This window comes from Ostrinia furnacalis, unplaced genomic scaffold (genome assembly GCF_004193835.3).
Source record: "Ostrinia furnacalis isolate ACB-3 unplaced genomic scaffold, ASM419383v2 OfSCF3968, whole genome shotgun sequence".
Lineage (NCBI taxonomy): Eukaryota > Metazoa > Arthropoda > Insecta > Lepidoptera > Crambidae > Ostrinia > Ostrinia furnacalis.
In genome coordinates, this window is record NW_021134207.1 from 404,017 (window position 1) to 423,762 (window position 19,746).

The 19,746-nt window shown below is 38.4% G+C and overlaps 1 protein-coding gene across 4 annotated transcripts in view; it reads left to right on the top strand.

Moving 5' to 3' along the window:
- The window catches only part of sfl (N-deacetylase and N-sulfotransferase sfl), a 106,772-nt gene that overhangs the window by 46,461 nt on the left and 40,565 nt on the right, over nucleotides 1–19,746 (top strand). For 2 of the 4 annotated variants that reach the window (XM_028312499.1, XM_028312500.1), the window contains 2 exons: nucleotides 9,612–10,198; nucleotides 15,335–15,526. In XM_028312499.1, coding sequence (XP_028168300.1) covers nucleotides 9,990–10,198; nucleotides 15,335–15,526 — 401 coding nt within the window. In that variant the 5' untranslated portion in view covers nucleotides 9,612–9,989. Of the gene's footprint in view, nucleotides 1–1,410; nucleotides 1,677–9,611; nucleotides 10,199–15,334; nucleotides 15,527–19,746 lie in introns of those variants that run through there. The other 2 variants (XM_028312497.1, XM_028312501.1) reach the window with 2 other exon arrangements.

The following is a 19,746-nucleotide window of genomic DNA, read 5'->3' on the forward strand; positions in this document are numbered from 1 at the left end:
AACCGGCCGTTACACAGATATCCCCGGATCCCAATGTCAACTGCGAGCTCAACGGTCAACACACGAAATTTTACGGCACACGTACAAAAGTGTACCTGCACAAACTACCAAATACGATGTTGAGATCGTCCGGGAATGGATAAAGTAACTAAGCCAAAACAGAGACGCTTTATCACTCGTACGTACGGATTTCGCAACGTTTATACACAGGTAACTTTGTTTGCTTTAAGTTATATTTATGATGAAAGTATCTCTCGTTCAATACATTAAACGCGGGAATTTATGAACTGCTTATAGCAATATCAGTACTGTTTTTAATTGAAATCTCTGTTACTGATGTATCCATTAGTGTTCCATTTATTTTTATTCAATAGCAAATACTTTTACAAAGGAAATCAATTAGTTCTTTCAGTTATTTATAACAAACTATAAAAGGTGGGGCGAGTAATTGGAACTGATAACATCTAGTCCCCGAATTGATTGAAGAAAAAGGTGTGGAACGTGAGTCGACAGGGACGGATGACACCAGCGAACCGGTACCAGCGATCGATCTTCCTCGGCACAATAATATCGGGTTGTCTGAACCGCTCGTCGGTGCCATACATTAATTAGCAAGGGATTATCGTCCGTCACATTCATACGGGTGATTTGTCAGCTCAGCGACACGATTCGCACTCACAAATTACCCCAGCTTATCTTTTCTCGACCTTTCTGCAGCAACACACCCGTTCAACCTAATAAAACTACGTGGATGACCTGCCACTACATACATCATCGATATTTTCCGGATCATTGCAATTTCAATATTTATAGCCATCAGCGGCTTTGCGGTCTGGCTCCAGAAATTGATACCATTTATCAATCTGTAAATATTTATCGGATATTAATGTAGGAATCGCAATCAAATAAATTCTGGATTTATTCAATGCTATGATTTACAACAATGGCAGGTATTATAATCTCTAAAATGTCTCTCTTGTAATTGCTACCCAAAATTGAATAAGCGTTGTTTACTAAGAACGCAATAACAATGCCAATCTCAGCAGATTGGATTCTGTTGGTCTCCGTCCTTTTAGTATACCGTAAAACATAAAGTAAAATATCTCCCTCGCAATTTGTCAAACAAACGTGAGTGTGCCATTAATAAAAGGGAACGAATCTTCCGTGCAAGACAAAGAAGCCAGTATCAATATTTATTGGCGTGCTTAGTATTAATCGGCCGGGATCGTGCGCTGTATCGCGACGGCGCGGGCGAATGGATGGACTGTCGCGGTCGGAGCGTGCCTAATTTTTCCTCAACGAATAATTTTTCCCTCGTAGCGCGTAGCGTAGCGTTTCGTAGCAGCCCATTCGCCCGCCCAGCAAAAACGCTGCGTCCGCTGTGATATCGCCTCGCTCCAGTATCACAGATTCAGCCGGTTTCGACAGTATGCCCCCAGACGCACGAGAGCACGGACGTCTCGCGCCGCGATCCCGCACTCGATTCGCGAACGAAATGTGTGACAATAAATGTTGCTTCCTCTTTGTTATCTAGAATTTTGACGTGTTTATAGAACTATTACAGTTTAAATAGATCATATCTTAGTATCTTTAAGACTAGACTTAAATTCATTAGTGTGTCAATTGCTTGGTGTTTACTTTTGCGAATGTACAGACGATTTCTTCAATAATATAGGGTAAGAAGAAAGACATTTTTTCAATTAACCATCTATATCATTTGTAAACAAAAACATGTCATGAGTATAAATCAAGTCACACATAGACACGCAATTATGAATCCTTTCAACGAAATCTGTTTCACTTATGATCTAATCGATCCGTACCGTTCACCACCATTATACACACGCAATATTATTTCACATTACATTTAACGTGTGTTTTCCCCCGGCCCGATGAATCACCGCATGAAAGTTTTTACAACATAGAAAATAATGAACGACAACACACTCCTTCCGTTACCGCGCTCCTTGTTCTGCCAATTTTCTCGCAATATCAAATCTTTTATGTTTCTTGTTTAACTTGTGTTTGTACAAGTTTGGTGCTTTATTTTCTGTTAGTGCGAGTATCGGGTGTATAAAAGCGTGGTGCAAAAAGCGGGGCGCTATTTCCTTTACGCCTACGTCCTGCGCCGTATCAGCGTTGGCAGTATTCAAGAAAGAAAATGGTAAAAAAGCGTTGGGTCGAGCTCGGGCGCTTTGCTTGCCATTTAAGATGAGAAATGGGCAGCGGTGCAGTAGTGACAGCGGCGCTAAGATTGCGGCCGCGCAGTGCTCATGCACTGAATGTCCATTGTCGGCACTTGCTCTCTGCATTTGTGCCCATTTAGTAATCGTATATCGCTTGTTGGGCGGAATAAATAGCAAGTTGTGAACTTTTGTCACGGTTGTGTGTAGACATTCAATTCAGACTAAATTTAATGAGTGTTAGACTCATAATCTTCACAAAACATGCCGTGAGAATGATTTATTAATACTTTATGATGTCGTAAAGGTCAACGAATAATTTAATGAAACTAGTATAAATACTACATGCATATTTAATATAAATTGATCTAGCTCTATAAAATAAATCAGGTCAGGTTAACATTTTAAAATTTCTATAATAGGTAAGTTTGTCTGTTCAAATACAGGTGGCCATTATTATAATGGAAGGAAATCCACCTATCTAATTTATTACCTGACTTACGCAAAACCAAAGGAGGGTTTATATAATGTGTGTACATGTTTGTCTACTTAATATTTGCCCCGTTCCGGAAATTGAACCTATCCACGATTCTCCCCTTTTGTGGGGTTTATGCACGTACACATAAAGACTACTATCTATAGAAAAAATATACAAACCATTAGTCATGTTCATATCGTAATCACAAACACCTACTATCTTTTGAGTATGCTTTTATGTATGTATGTATACTAATAACTGTTTGCTTTTGCGTTGTTAGGGAACTTCTTTCTTTCTTCCTGCATAATATTTGATCAACTAATTTGTATTTACATAGTAAATATCGTTAATTTCTAATAATGATTTATAATGATTCACGGATGCCAGCCATATAAGTAACACTTCTCCCTTTACACTGTGATAGGCTAATTAATACGAGTAATTACGATACCTTTATATTTTACTCGCAGATAATGTTGTAAGGCAACTAGTCTACCAGTTAAGGGACTTGTAGTTTCTTCGCATAAAATAAGTATGTATTTTCAACTGCAAATGAAAATGTATTTCGCGAAATAAAATGTTTCTAGCGCTTTACAACTGATTTTATTTTAATGTTAATCGACTAAGCAATTTGTAGGTGCAACACATTTCAAGCTAACTCCTACCTTCAGAAGCTAATGAGTAAAATATGCCTTTTCATATTTTCCACAACAGAAAAATATGTAAAGCTGAAATTAAAATAAAACATAAGAATTATGACATTGTAGTAAGACGCACGAAATAAATATTAATAAAAAGTAAGAGCTAACGGTATAAATACGTGACTAGCCTGATATTTCATTTGTAATAGATTTCTTTAACAATGATTTGTTTTCATTTACATGGAATTCGGTAGCTGTTTATTGGCCTGTGTAACATTATATCGGCTAAAGGCTTCGGAAATGGCCCCCGCTGATAAATTGTTCCGATGGGCGGAAACAAACTCAATGTCAGTGGAGACCAATGGACACCCCGGATCTAAGAGCGAAATTACTCGAAAAATTGCTTCGGAAGGATCCCTGTGGTAGCGTTATTGAAAAAAGGTCGACTTGATTGATATTCGAACTTAACACGTTAAAAAACGCTGAAAATACAGAACGTTCGGTTTTCCGTCTCTGCTAAAAAAAAGATTGACTCGATTTGTTCTTGTCCGTTACGCAATAAACTCGCCGAGGGTATTTTAACTACGGATTTATCTTTTTCGGAGAGTCTGTAATCGCCCTAATCTCATTCACGAAATTAGGATTTGGTGTGTTTAAATGGTAAATTAATGGGTTATGTAAATGTATTAATGAAACATGGCCGTCCTTTATTCTGTCCCTTAATAGCTTTTATAATTTAAGTACCATTCTCTTCCTGAAATGATTTTTGTTTAAGCTGTAGCCGGGGACATCTGCGCCCCTTCCGCGTAGAATGGGAATATTATTGTTATGGTTCGTATTTTCAATAAATACTCATGTTCTTAAGAAAACGGAAAAGCATGTTGGTCGTAATTTTTTATGAAAGTTTTCATATCCAATCCCATGAGATTGCTCCAGTAAACGCGCACAATATCCACGCGTCCCTTACGACATTACCTGGCCACCTTCATAAAATACAAAGGCGCAAAGGGAATCGCCGGCCAAACTTCTGTGTTCTTATTTTCCACAGTCGTTGTCATTATTCCTAACAAAAATTTAATTACCCTAACTGCTGTTCTCTCAAGAGCCATTGTACTTCAAATAAAACGTCGTACGCACTGCCGACGACGGTCACGAGAGAGCTCACCGTGATAGATGATATTCGAGAACAATTAATCTTGGGCAAAATATGCGGACGATTTGCGAGCGAGTGGTCGGGCCTAATGGTCGGGAGGATTATCACGCGTCCACCCCGCGCCCCGGCCCGCCGTCATTAGCGGAAAAACCGTCGGTTACACCTAATAAAACAATATCGAGCACTACAAAAACCGGTGTGCATACGAAACGTTTGCGAGAAGCAATAACGCGCCACCAGACACCCATATATCATAGTGAGGGGCTTCATAAAGGAAGCGGCGGAGCCTTGCGCTCGGACACTGAAGGCGTTGTTATGCGACGCCGCTGCACTGTCCTCGGATAATGTCTTGCATAAATTTACTGTAATCGTGTAAAGCCAGTGTCACTTGCATAATTAATGCAAACAAGCAATGCAGTTTATATTAAAAACGTCACGGGCAGACCAGATTCACGAATTAGAATTGCGAAACGATTAATTCTTCCGGTTCCCAATAGCGTTTAATGGACGTGTGAATAGAGGGGAACAAGGATTTGATAGCGCCGCAAAATGTTCCGTTAATTGGAGATACCTGTTTGCTGCAACTTCGATTGCACGGGGATGGGTTATTGTTGCTACTCCCTATATTAAATTTCAATTGAAACGGACGCTTTGATTGCCTTTAATCGATTCAATAATACCTGGTTACGCCTATCATTGTTCCAGCTACTAGTTATTAGATCACTTTGAATACTGGTTCGATTGGATTAATGTTGGTAAAGGAATAACCTCTATAAACGGCCATGCCACATACCTACTCGGGTATAAGGTTAGGTCATGTCGAGTTAGAAGTTTGGCTCTACATGAGATCTGATAACTTTTTCAAAGTGCGTGCCATACGGTTTGACTTGAAAACATTTTCATGTAAATGTTTAACTAACATAGTAGTTACAAAAATGTTGTTTGTATAAATTTTTACAGAAAACAGTTTACGTTGGGTTCATATTTTGTTTGACTGAATTAATTTGGTAAATGCATCCGTCGAAATTATTCAAATGCTTGTTTATAATAACAAATTAGACGTGGCGCAAGTGACGGCGCAGCAACCATAAATTAAATCGGATTTTGTCACTGGCAGTAGTAGTAGCAGTGAACTAAATCTGCATCAGGTGTATAGGCGCTTCTGGCAAACTGGTTCGGCTCGGCAGGCGCGGGGTAAGTCGCGCGCCAATGCAAATTAGTGGAATCACAATTAGTGCTCGATTGTTGTTCGCCCTGCAGCCTGCATTTAGCAAATGAAACAACCTGGTAAGAGATTCAGCAAACAAATTATGAAGCGGCATACTCCGTTTCCATGCCGAGGTGTGCCTTTTGTTGCCGTTCGGAGACGAGCGAGAGTTGCTGCTCGTTCCGCAATACTATTTACACTTTCCTCTTTGTTTTATTGTTCGCAGTTGTAAGAGCTCCTTCAATTAGTTTGAAGATATTTTTATTGAACGAGCCGGCGTTTAATACTTCTCGATTCTGGTATAAAAGAAACAGAACGATAATAATAGCAACAGCACAAAATACGGGTATATTTCGGTGCGGATATTTGGGTCTACATTATTAACCTTAATACAACAATACGTCACCCCTTTAAAATTTGTAGGGAGGGAATAACAAAACATTCAGATTGTAAAATGCCTCGAGGATTTCCCTGAAATGATTTGTGACTAAATCTGAAACTTACATTAATTAAGTTTAAATACCCGGTTTAGCGCTCTTGTTTGTTATGCTATTTATGCCGTTTGTTTGTGAATATATAATCGTTACATAGAACAATAACTTCATGTCGCATATTATGTGATTCCAGATTGAGTAACGTCAAATTCAAAATGTATCCCAACTAATAATATATTATAAATGCGAAAGTAACTCTGTCTGTCTGTCTGTCTGTTACGCTTTCCCGCTTAAACCTCGCAACCGATTTTGATGAAATTTGGCATAGAGATAGTTTGAGTCCCGGGAAAGAACATAGGATAGTTTTTATCCCGGTTTTTGAAACAGGGACGCGCGCGATAAAGTTTTTCTGTGACAGACAAAATTCCACGCGGGCGTAGCCGCGGGCGGAAAGCTAGTTGTTTATAAATATCAGGTTAGTCAGAGTTATAATAATAACATTTAAAATCAAGTGTATGAGACTGAATCGGTTAACTTCAGATTTAACTGAAAAATTTCCGATTTCAAAAACATAATATATTATACGTTGAATTTTAATACAAGTTTTAGACAATGATTAGCAAGAGTTCGTCGCTTCTATTTCCAAAAGGATCAGCTTTAGACAAAAGTGACCGCGCGGGAACCGAGGCCAGTACACATTTAATTAATGACGTATTGCAAGATGGATATGTGTCGCCATTTGTACACCAAACAAAATGTCCACGCAATGTCCTCCGGAGTTGACAGATGATGTTAAGGGCAATTAATCTTGACCAAATATGCGGGCGTATTGCGGCCTCCGCCCCTCCTAATGACGACGTTCCAGTGTCCCGCTTCTTTGCGGTTCACTTCACTTCGCCTTATCTAAGCTTTCCTCCGCGAAATATGTTTCCACATTTAGCTAAGACTTCCCAAATAAATCTTCGAACTTTGTACACCGAACTACAGCAACTAAATGATATTCGCGCTCGTAATTAACGGAGGCGCGTTCAATTTATGCGTTTTCTTACCTCGAGTCCTTACGTAAATTGGTAGTACTATAAACGAAGTATTGTAACTTCATACTATCCGAAATATGTAGAATTGTTCACATATCACCTTTATAGTTATGCAATATGACATTGGTCATAAATAAGGCTGACATAAAACGCGTTGCCCTCTTTTCCATCGTTTAATGACATTCGACAGACCCTTGTCATCGTCAGTGTCGCTGTCTGATTCATGCGGCCAAATATTTTAGTACAGCAATCGGAACGTTATGAGAGTTTCGTGTTGCGCCGGTGTTATTATGCGGGCTCCGAACGGGCGGTGACGATGAGGTGTGGTGAACGAGCAAAGTTATAATAACCTTCGTCCTTTCATCTTCGCTGGCCTGGGAGCATTGTCTTTTGATCCGATATAACTTCACACCCTTATAACTGTATAATGTTATTAAATTAGTGACGTCTAAAAGGACACCGACGGAGTTTGTGTTCGAGTTTTGTAATAAATCAATGATGACCCAAATCTACTCGATAAGTAATTTGAGTTTGGATAAAGCCTATCGTGCCATGATCATATTGAACCTATCTATAAGCAACCTTTAAGAATAGTGGAATTGAAAATACAACACAATAAAGCGGCTCAATAGCTTAATTACCAAAGATAATTCCCAGTAGAGTCCGGATAGACCTTCACTATCAAAGCTTTAATATTGGTAGTTAAGTTAACACCGCCATTGTGCAGCTGAATCAACGTGGAGACTCTAAAGCCTTTCTACGTTTCGTTTCAAGAGTCTTATCTCCGACGCAATGACTACGCTCCAAATGAACATCCTTTAGACTTTTTGCTTCTTTTAATTAACAACTTTTGTTTTTCGTCATCTTGTGCTCATTGCGGTAATCATTCGCTTTCTTAAGAAATTGCATTTTAGCTGAAATACACTTGGAATGTTCTCTTTTCTCTGCGGATATTCTTAGTAAGATAAAACAATTCTCACTAAGATTTAGAAATGAAGAATGTCTGTGGGTAGTTTGAATTAACCTTTCGAGTAGTTTGTAGATCCGTAGCCCGGTTACGGGCCGGGTCATCTGCTAGTTAATATTCAAAGGGTCGCACGATCATGGATTCCGCACGCGTCTCCCTTCCACCGCTGCCGGAACGAGCTTGTTTTTGAAACCTTACTTTTTGTTACAAAATACTCTGTTATTTTCCTACTGAAAACCTTTTGAAGAGATCTTAAAATATTGTCTGCAATTCAATTACGATCACATTATAAATTCTGTCTGAACTTTCAACTAAAAATATCCTGGTTTTATTACAGTTTAATCGTGTGTTCCGGACAAGCTTTCCTTTCCGCACGTTTCAGGCATATTCGGATATTGCGCATTGAAATTTGAAGCTCGAGCAGATAACGATTTGCTTATGTATTACAATCCGAATTCAAAGCAATGTTCCTGCCAGTGGTTCTGATTCGATAGAATTCCATTTAGCGTATGGAATACATTTCAATGTTTCAGAAACCTTATTAAATGCTGCATAATCTACTTATTTACGCTTAATTATAGATGATTTACGGCCTTCACCGCTTTTATGTTGTCGATCAGTGACGAACATTAAAAAGCAAAAATACGGGGCAACGTTTCATTGTCTCTCAAATCGGATTTAGTATTCATTACTTAACTTTTTGATAAAATTTAATTCAGAATTTTGAGGATCGCTCTTCCAATTTTATGCTTGAATGGATTTGTTTCGGGGCTGCAAAGGAGTGTTTCAATGTAAGCCTTCATTCAAATAACGAAGGTTGGATTTGTTGGAGCAGAGTATTCACGACTCGGCGAACTCGGAGATCTCTTCGGATAAATTGATAGGTATGTATATTGCTAAATGATAACGTTGTTTTTTCTTATCAGGCAGAGTTTGCCAACACTCAAAGCCAGTCTAAGAAGTTGTCTACCGACCATACTGTTAGATAGAATAAATATAGAATGTCGTGTTAAAAATATTCATACCTACCTATGCATGTTTTATTTGCGGATAAATGACTGTTATTATTTACATAATTAATATTTACGGATATAAACTTACGTAAACGATAAACAGCATTTTCTCAAGTAACCAATAAAACTATTATACCCTGTAATAATACTTCACAGACGGTCAAATAAAGTACAAATATTATTTCACGTCTTGACCAATTTACGTTTACAATAACACTCTTTATTACTGAGCAGTAGTTACCATCAGCCTTTCAGACCCGTAATTTCATGAACGAAGGGTATAATTTAGGACCGTTCACGCACGGTTAGGCTTACATCTAACTACTTAAATGCCTCTTTTTCCAATACTTTTGAAATATTCTTTGAACCTTTCTGTATCACTTACACGTATTATTGAAGAGTTATTTATAGGTATCATGGAAACTTCCGATGTAATTAAGAGGACGCAATACTTATTTTAACTTGAGCTTTTGTTTATAAGTATTTTCTTTGTTTCAGATATTACTGATGAACTCGAGACGTAGAGTCAGTGCAACGTTCCACACACGGATGTCGTGAGCTCTGTCCCCGGGAGCACACGACGTCGCCGTGATGAGCACAACCCGCCATAATGCGTCGGCGGCCATTTTAAACCGTAAACGGCGTTTGTCGGCTCGAGATGGCCGTCAACCGCGGCGCACGCGCTCCCAGCCACCCTGCGCAGTGGCGCCTTCACACTCACCTGCACTATGAAATGTGGAAACACGGCAAGTGGCGACAGAAAACGTCACGACCAAGGACAAACCCGGCCGTCAGAGTGCCCAGATAGAAACGTTGTACAGTGATATTCGTAGAGGCCTAAGTGTTACTTTTCTGTGTAAATATAGTGGTGATTAGATGTTAAGGATGGCTGGCGAGAGTAAGGGTGCGCGCACGCCGCTGCTGGAGTGCGGCGAGTACGCGCACGCGCACAAGGGCTCGGCGCCGCGATGCTGCTTCTGGCTGGCCAGTCACGTCAACGTGAGGAAGTGCGTCGCTGGCATCATGTTGCTATCCGTCCTCACGATATTCTTCTATACGTACTACGTCACCGTGCCCTTTACGAGGTTGGTATAACGTAAATTGGGTTCTGACGCATTTAACAACATGCTCACTTTTCTATAGAAATATAAAGGCTGAAGAGTTTGTTTGTACAGTAAGTATGGAAAAGTGCGCATTTCACGAAGTGCTCATTTTGAAAAGTGCACATTCTGCGTCAGACTCATAAATTGTAAATATGTTTGTGACGCCTAGATAATTAGGTCATGATCTGGCCTTAAAAGTAAGATTCATACATACTTATACATAGATTTGTACCTACCGCGCGGTGTTCTTATCTAAATTCTGAGTATTTAACTACCCTTGGCCTTTAACTAGTTACGATTAATTGTTAATTACTTAGTTCGGAACCCAGCGGAAAAATACGTTGTAAAAGATTGATTAAAAGATGATTTAATGGTTTTGCTTGATATGGAATATGATCACTTATTATTGTAAAGTATGTTTAAAACAGTATACAGGGTGTTTGGCGCATCGTGTGCCAAAATTATTTGGCGGATAGAATGGGTCATTTCCTATATTTTCAGCCCCCATAACACGTTCCATGCCAGGCGGCTACTTTTATATGAATTTTTTTAGTAATTTCACCAAAATACCCAAATCGCATCATTTAATTTCGATTTAAAAAAAAAAACTACTAGGCGTAGCCTCACAGTAAATATTNTAATCTGACGGAATTCACAATTTTACGGTGACATATACAAATCGTTAAATGTAGGGCAAACGTTTAAATAAAAAAACGTCTAAATGTATTGTACAATGATAGCACTGATGTCGAATAGAATTATCTATTACAAAGTAAACAATTTGTTATCAATGTTAACGCGCTCGTCTTGATCTTAGAAGGCATGAAAGTTTTAAGTCTTTTACGTTGTCGTTAATCAAGATTTTCGACTGAATTAGAGATTTTCTTTTATGACTCAGCTTAAATGCGTCTTTTCACACTTCACAATTTCTCCCAAAACAAACGAAATTGCTGCCTAATCCTATAAACATAAATACTTAATGTGTAGGTTGCTGCTGTTTAATTATATAGAGTTTATAAGCTGTTAACTGTTGGCGGTGAGACCGGCCGGCCCCAATGCAGAGGTCAGAGCCTTGAACTCTCTTAAATAGACGGAAACGGTGGCTATATAACACTCTACTACCACTCTGGAGGCTTTTATTTGCATTCGTCTTTTAATATTTAACTCGGTTTTTCGCCATATCTCGGACTTTGCGACAGTAATCGCCGCTGGCCGTTTTGTAAAGCAAAAAGACAAGAATATTTAAAAAAATCTTTAAGACAAATTCAGTCTTATTTTATATCTAGATAGTACATGAACGCGCTCTATGAGGATGTTGTTCAGAAGATTGCTGCAATTGCCTTCATTATTTTATGTTAGCAATTCTAAGTACAAGGTCACACGGCTGGGTCATTTGACATTGAATTTTAATATAGTGTTTCAGTCTTGATAAACAAGAAAGAAAATCATTTGAGAACTCGTCTCGATATACTATTTTTTGGCACACTTTTTCAAGTTGAAACTTAATTTGCCGTTTTCCGCAATCGTTAAACGTGGATTCAATATAGTTAACGTTAGCCGCTCTATCAAAACAACTGCCTATTTATTTGAATTATCTCGTGTTACGTATCGAAACTCAATTAATTATCGCGCGCGTAGTTAGTTGAAAATATGCCGTCATTTGCACAGTATTCAATTTACATGCTATCGGGGCAATTTGAGCAAATAATGCGTTGATATGAATTAATAGTATATCATTATAGTAGTCGGTCAGTGCAGTACTCCATTAATATGCCGGGATTAGTGGGGCATGTTTGTTGCAGCTTATCATAAAATAATGATGCCCAATTCTCACCGCCGTCGAGTGATTAATATTCGATATCTCTTTTATGCTTCGTTTAACACTCGTGGCTCGTGAAACTATTCATTGTTGACACAATATTATGGCCTCTCTATTGTTGCGAAATATTCCAATAATGTAGGTGTTTCAGTAAAATAACTAGATTCTTGTAGAGTCAGCATTCAACAAGTCCATATAAATAAATGCAAGTTCATCTGTTTTAAAAGTTAAATGATTACGCTAAATCACCACAGAATTTTCATATTCGTAAAGACGATATTATCCGCGTCATGGAAAGAAAAAATCTCTAACGACCGCATCGCTTAAGGCTTATGATAAAATGAAGAAACACTCAAAATGTTGTTACGTATACCAACACAAATCATTTACTTTTACAGCTCGCTCAAACAAAGTAGATAAGAATTTTTATGTTGCAAAAGAAATTGATGCTTACAATGCCGGGGCGAATTATATTGAAGTTTTCATAAATGGGGCAAGTCGAAAGTACAGCCTTGCTTATACCGGTATTCAGTCGGTGCTTCGTTAATAATGCAGGGGAGTCTGGGCGAACATGGCCGATCGACGTCGGGTGAGCGCTCGCTCGAGATTGCACACTCACTTCTATTATCCTCTCCACCTAATTCGGCTATCGCTTTTCATCGTAAAATCCGTAACACCTTTTGGAAAGCATATTATAAATTCTTATGTACGCTTAAAGTACTTTAGCTTTGACTTTAGCTAAAACAATAAAACTGATTATCGAATCCAATGTCTCAATTTGTTAGGTACGTGTATGTGTATTCCCAAACATGTCGTGCCGAAAGCAAAGATCAACGACATCGTTTCCGCATGCGATGTGATACGGTCTCTCGATTAAATATTTTGTCAACTTTCCTGAGAACATCCACTCGTATATCAAATATTGTCATACGGAAAATTTAACATTAGGTTCAGAACGATGTCGAGTGGATTGTATTTATTCAACAAAATGCCGCTTTAGAAACATCTGGAGCGAAGTTTTAAAAACACAGTTAACTGCACTCACGTGTTTATATAGAGAAGTGTCGTCTCGTACATGTTTGCATACTCATGCTTATCTCGTTTGTGTTCCCAGAGAAAACGTTTTAGACAATCTTAAATTTTTCCAAGTCTTAGTATACTCGCACACATTCAAGCCTTATTATTCAAAGTGTTATAAAGATGTTATGGCCAATTATAATAATACGTTATGCGTTAAATTGCCAGTTAATTCGTAAAATTTCTTCTCAGACGAATTAAAAGGCTTTGTCCCGGGTGTCCTTGTAGCGCTTTGTTTAGCACCTATTCACGGATAAATTAGGATGGGAAAGCGAATATTTCAGAGTAATTTATAACGTGATTTCATGTAATTAGTGTTGGTGTCGTGAAGCTAGGATGATAATATTTTATTTTATCGGCTTAAAATTACACCGCCGAGATGAGCAGCAAGGGGCGGCAAATTTCGCCGACTCAGTTGAATTTATAGCAAAACTTGTGTTCGAGCTAATTAATAATGGAAGCTGCTTCGAGACCGCGCCCAGAACTCGTTGATTTGAAGCCGTATTGTTTATGATCATTTACACCTAATCGCTGTTGAGGAACTTAAGGCCGGGTAGGGTAAGTGATTTCTATTAGAAAGTGTTGTGAGTGTGACGCTTGAAGGGAAGGAAGTCAACCTAACCTAACCAACTGCGTATTTCTATACTGTGTAGCTGGAAATTGTGGCGGGAGCTCTTTGACGCGCTGTTTTCGGTGAAGAATTGCGCGCGCAGATTTTGACAGCGCGAAATACCTACTTTAGAAGAAATACCAAGCCTTAAGGCTGTTAAATTCACTTAATCTAATAGTAGTGCTACCAAACGAATCAAACGTCTGTAAATGTGTGTCGTCGCGTCGCGCTTCCGAGCAGTAACCGTTTTATGTTCTTTTCATTTGAGTTTCCAATCTGTTGGCTAAGGCGTGGTTTTCATTAAAGCAAAGAGGCCACAAGCTGCGGCTCGCAGGACTCAGCTGCCTCCGATGAAATATTTTCACAAATTCCACCTTTATTTATTCTACGCTATAGAGATAAACGCTAATGGCGCTTTGATGTGGCTCCAACTTCGAACGCAACCTTAACTTTGGCAGCCTTTGATTGATTTTCTTCTAAATTTCACCGCAACTGATTACTTAGTTAATATACAATTTGCATCTTAATCTCACAAACACTTCGTATTCTATTAAATGCATAGTAAACTTTTGAACAGGTTGTGAATTGCTAAATAATAGAGAATTTCTCTCGCGTTATAATCTTAATTGACTTCGGAACTAACGGTTAAATGCCTTTGGATAATAAATAAGCTTCCATTCAAAGTTCGTTCCATTTAAATTTAATTATTAAATAGCATTGCGTGCTCCTAAGTTTCGGCATTATGAAATGTTTTGGACGTAATTAATTGTTGTAACTGGTAGTTACATTACTAATTTAGTTTTAGCAAAGCAAAAACACATTCGTCTATTTTTGGGACAATCTTAAATGTCGGTTGAAATAGGATGAGTAAAACTTTTAAAGCTGTTTTAATAAAATCCCATTTTACCGGTTTGTGCTCCTAATTTTATTATTAAAAATAATTGTCTGTAAAGGGCCCTATACACTTAAGCGGACCGGCATTAATCGGCACAGCCGGACGGTAATGTAGATGAATGTTCGGGATAAAAGCCAATAGAGAGGCTTTGCCGTTCAACAAACACTGCGAACCGAATGTGCTGACCCGCTCATATGTGTAGCGTATATAAATCCATATTAATATTTTAAATGCGAAAGGGAAAAATCTGCCGTTGTTGGTATAACGGGTCTGACGCAGAATGTGCACTTCCCAAAATGCACACTTTTCCACACCAATATAAAGGCAGAAGAATTTGTTTGTACCTATAATATTTTGCGAAGTGTACATTCTGGGACAAACCGGTTTTCGCGCCTAAATTTTAAACATTTATGTGAAGCCTACGAGGTGAAAGCAGGCTACCTTTTAGGTAAAAATAAATACTGAAGGATGTAGAAGTGTGTGGATATCCAATAGCCACCGATTTATTGTCGGCCGATAGTTTAGTCGGGCAGTTAATCAGTATGGGCATGTATGGAAGTGCGCACATTACACCGATTGATTCTTCATACAAATTAGAATCGGACCCAACTATCGGCTGACAAAAAATCGTTGGTCTGCGCCAAGGCTAAGAAAGCATGTAATAATGTGACATGCTAGAAGCTAGTAAAATAATAACGTCTGTCTTTTGTCTCACAGCCTGGTGTGGCGAGACCGCGTGCCGCGCCCGCTGTCCCAATGCTCGCTGCTCGCGTCGCAGCAGCAGGCCGCGCGCGACCACAGATCCGACGCGCGCCTGCGCATCGACGCGAAGGTGCTCGTCATCGTAGAGTCGGCCTACTCGCGACTGGGGCGCGACATCGCCGAGCTGCTTGTCGCTAATCGTATACGGTAAGTGGTAAGGTCATATAAAATAGGCGATGATCGTGACTCGTCTGTGATTGTGCTATGATCGTTCGTAATCGTGCACTACTGGATATTTAGGTAATACATGCTGAAGATCCGACAGCAGATTTATAGACCATGATCATGCAGCGACTACAAACGAGTAACCGCTAATCGTGTAGAGGAGCCATAACATTTCTATACAAAAACTCTGCTCTGCTAATTGTTCCAACTTCACCACCATTCGTGACTCGGTAAAATGCGTCATTGTCAGATCAACTTACAAACTAAATTAAGGTACGATCCCATCGTCCTTGTCGTTGCTAAATCATTCTAAAATATTGTTTTTGTAACGGTTGACGAGGCGACCAATAGCTGCAAGTTCAAATACATTTATAGTACAATTTTACCACCGAAACTACAAAAACAATTCGGATACATGTCAACATGCACCGTATTTCGCTCTACAAAACAAAGAGTAACGAATACCGGGTAAAAACAACATACATATCTATAACTTCATTCGTATTTTCACATTTCCCGGTACGGCACCACAAAGGTAATTTGGCAGAATAAAGAGTTAACGCAACCAAACCATTGTTGAGTTAAGTACCCTTCACTCGAGTGCGCCCATTCTGTCGGAGTACGTGGTATGTGTTTGACCCTTGATATATGTATTAATCCACCGAACGAAACAACAGACGAGAACTAGGGGAACATATTTTTGAAACGTTAGAAATCATGGAGCATACGAAACTGGACGAGTTCCTATACGATAGATGCAGATTCTATACAAATTACAATTCGAATGCCCCAAAAATACGTCTCGTACCCTACTATCATATATTATTTTATCGTGGCATAATGTAAAACAACATAACGTCATAATTGGCCGACTGGTTAAAAGTTTTATCGTCTGAAACAACTGACGAAAATTGTGAATGGCGTTTTTCAGTCTTTGTTTTTTTTAAACACCAAATACTGAAACTTGCGAACAACAAGAATGTGTCACTGCCCCAATTTCCCGTGCATCTCTTTTTAACTGGCTCAAATAGCACGTTTCGTTTTTATTGTAACAGTTTTGGCAGCCCGCTATCAGTTTTATGAAGTCCCCAACTTGCCATACCAATTGCACTGTGCATGTGCTAATCGGACTAATAAACACGTACCTAATACAGTTCGTGTTTGCGTCAGAATTATATTTATTTAAATAACAACTAAATATAACTCAAATTTTGTTCATTTCAATATTGAAACCGGAACAATGGCAACCATTACAAACAGAAATTACATAAGTAATTTTAAAACAAAACAAAAACCTCATCGACTTTTCAACGAATGCATCAAGAGTATCAGATTACTCTGAATTTCATAAATTTTTCAGTTTTTTTTTTCATTTCAACATATTGAAATTCAAAGAGAACGCGGCGCTATCGATTTACGCGTTGCTCTCGCCTACATTTTAATTTTTATTTGTTGAAAGATTTAGGCGATTATTACGTATTCAATGTACATTTTCTTGTAGACAAATAAATATTTCAAAGCTTTTCTATTTTTGTATTTCGCTAAAAGGGCGTACCTTCAAAAGTTTGCTATCAACATTTGCCGAGGGCTCGGCTGGTGACTATCACCGAGTCGTGTTTGCTTTGTTTTTACGCGGGGAGTCGATCGCGTTGACAGCTAATATGCGGACGAATTGATGTATGTACTGCTGCGAGGGTGGAGACGGGAGGATTATACACGGTGTTCTGTATGTGCGGTGGGAGGTCGAATCACGGTAAGGACCGCCGGATGAGTGTTTGTACATCAATAGGAAAATAACGCGCTGGTGAGATTTTATTCTGTATGCGCGGACGTATTTATGTACTTGTACTTTGCGCGAGTGCAGACGGGAGATTTATTGTTCAGTATGTATAAAGATTTAAATTAAAATATACATTGGGTCAAACTCAGATAATCATGGTGTTAATAACAATAGAAAAATAACGCATTCAGTGTTTTATTCTGTTCACAGTACCTAACATACAGAAGTATTGACGTATGCCACGGAACGCGATTCGCGAAAACATGTAAAAAATAATAACTTGCAGGTTAATATTTCTTTTAATAAGACACTAACGGCGTAACGTTCTTACTTATACATTTTATCCAGTAAAAATCTACTTATATCTGGAAAACTTCCGGTATACAGGGTGGAAACGATAAGTGATCTCACTCGATTATTTCTAAACTATACAAGATATCGAAAAACTGGTTATTGAGCCTGAAAGTGTTTCACAAGCTCTTTCAAACGGTATTAATAATAGGTTACAGAATAAACTGGAACTATCCTAAAATTAAATGTTTCCAGCTTCCATACTAAATGTATGCCGACGACACATTATTAGAAGTGTAATTTATTTTTTGTTCTTTAATAAACTTAAAAAGTCGGTTAAATTAACTCGTAACTTGCATCGTATTTAAAATTATTTGTGAAAAACATTAGATTTAGGCTTTACTTGCTATAAAATTATCAAGAGATGAGTGCCATGACTGTGATAGTACTAAATGTATGGAAGGCGGAAACATTGAATTAGGATAGATCCAGTTTATTCTGTAACTTGATATTGATACCGTTGGATAGAGCTTGTGAAGCACTTTTAGGATCAGTAACCAGTTTTACGATATCTTGTGTAGTTTTTAAAATCATGTAACTTTACCAAATGTATGGAAGCTGGAAACATTGAATTTTCGGATAGTTCCAGTTTATTCTGAAACCTATTATTAGCACCATTTGAAAGAGCTCGTGAAGCACTTTCAGGATCAGTAACCAGTTTTTCGATATCTTGTATAGTTTAGAAATAATCGGATGAGATCACTTATCGTTTCCACCCTGTATAGTTTGCAGTTGTTTCTCTAACAAACTGCTTTTCTTGTTAGTACTTCCATGATTTACTGCGCCCGTAGTCCCTCACCTATATCTGTCGCGTCCTCTCCCGCTTCTGACTTTTTGCTCTGGGGCGTCGCGTCGGGTTAAAAATCGGTTTCCTCTTGAGCCCCTCTCTAAGGTAGTGATGGGACTACAATAACCTCGTTCGGGTGCCGATTTTTCAGATAAGTTTTAATTCACACGTGCAGCTTTTAAAATTCGTGTATAGACAGACATATTTTTATTACTTTCATTAAACATTCTGTATTTCATTAGAAAGTAAGTACGAATACCATTATCCTAAATAGCTTGAGAAATATTTTGTTGTCATTTTTAAAAGTACTTATTTAAAATTGTTACCCTATAGCACAGCAGCTTATCTTATAGCACTGGTTATAAGTCCTAAATAACGCCTATCTCGAAGCTAGCAGTATAGGTACCGTTTTAATATGTCGTCTTGTTTGTTACACTGTAATCTTAATTACAAGTTTATTAAACGTTAATACTCTAGTAGATTATAACAATGTGCTCATATTTATTTTTGTCCTTTGGAGCTGTTATTCTGCCGTATAATCGTAATCGAGCAACGATTACAAACTAAGTAAGAACAGGCCTGTTCATCTCCGCGAGTTTACATCGAAAACAAAACACGCACGATGGCCCACCTACAGGATACTATTCGACAAGGCCTCACATACGAGGGAACATTGACTCACGCACGCGTATTCTTGTGTATGGTGGAAGAAAATAAAGAAAATGGTGTACTAAATACTCTGCAATATTTAACTGCCTAAATAATAATAAAAACACAGAAGTTGCCTCATGATACTGAGAGGTAAATAAGTAGTTAATATTATTCATAATAATTCATGCGAAATCATGTATTTCNATTATACACGGTGTTCCGTATGTGCGGTGGGAGGTCGAATCACGGTAGGGACCGCCGGATGAGTGTTTGTACATCGATAGGAAAATAACGCGCTGGTGAGATTTGATTCTGTATGCGCGGACGTATTTATGTACTTGTACTTTGCGCGAGTGCAGACGGGAGATTTATTGTTCAGTATGTATAAAGATTTAAATTAAAATATACATTGGGTCAAACTCAGATAATCACGATGCTAGGGCAACTGGGCTGGATGACAATAAATACTGTCAATGGATGACAATTTTCTATGACTATGTAGGTACAGCCTGTGAACGAGCATATTATTATTTTGTGGGGTTACTTTCATCAGAGTTCCTCTCAACTCTGAAGTAACAATAGAAAAATAACGCATTCAGTGTTTGATTCTGTTTACAGTACCTAACATACAGA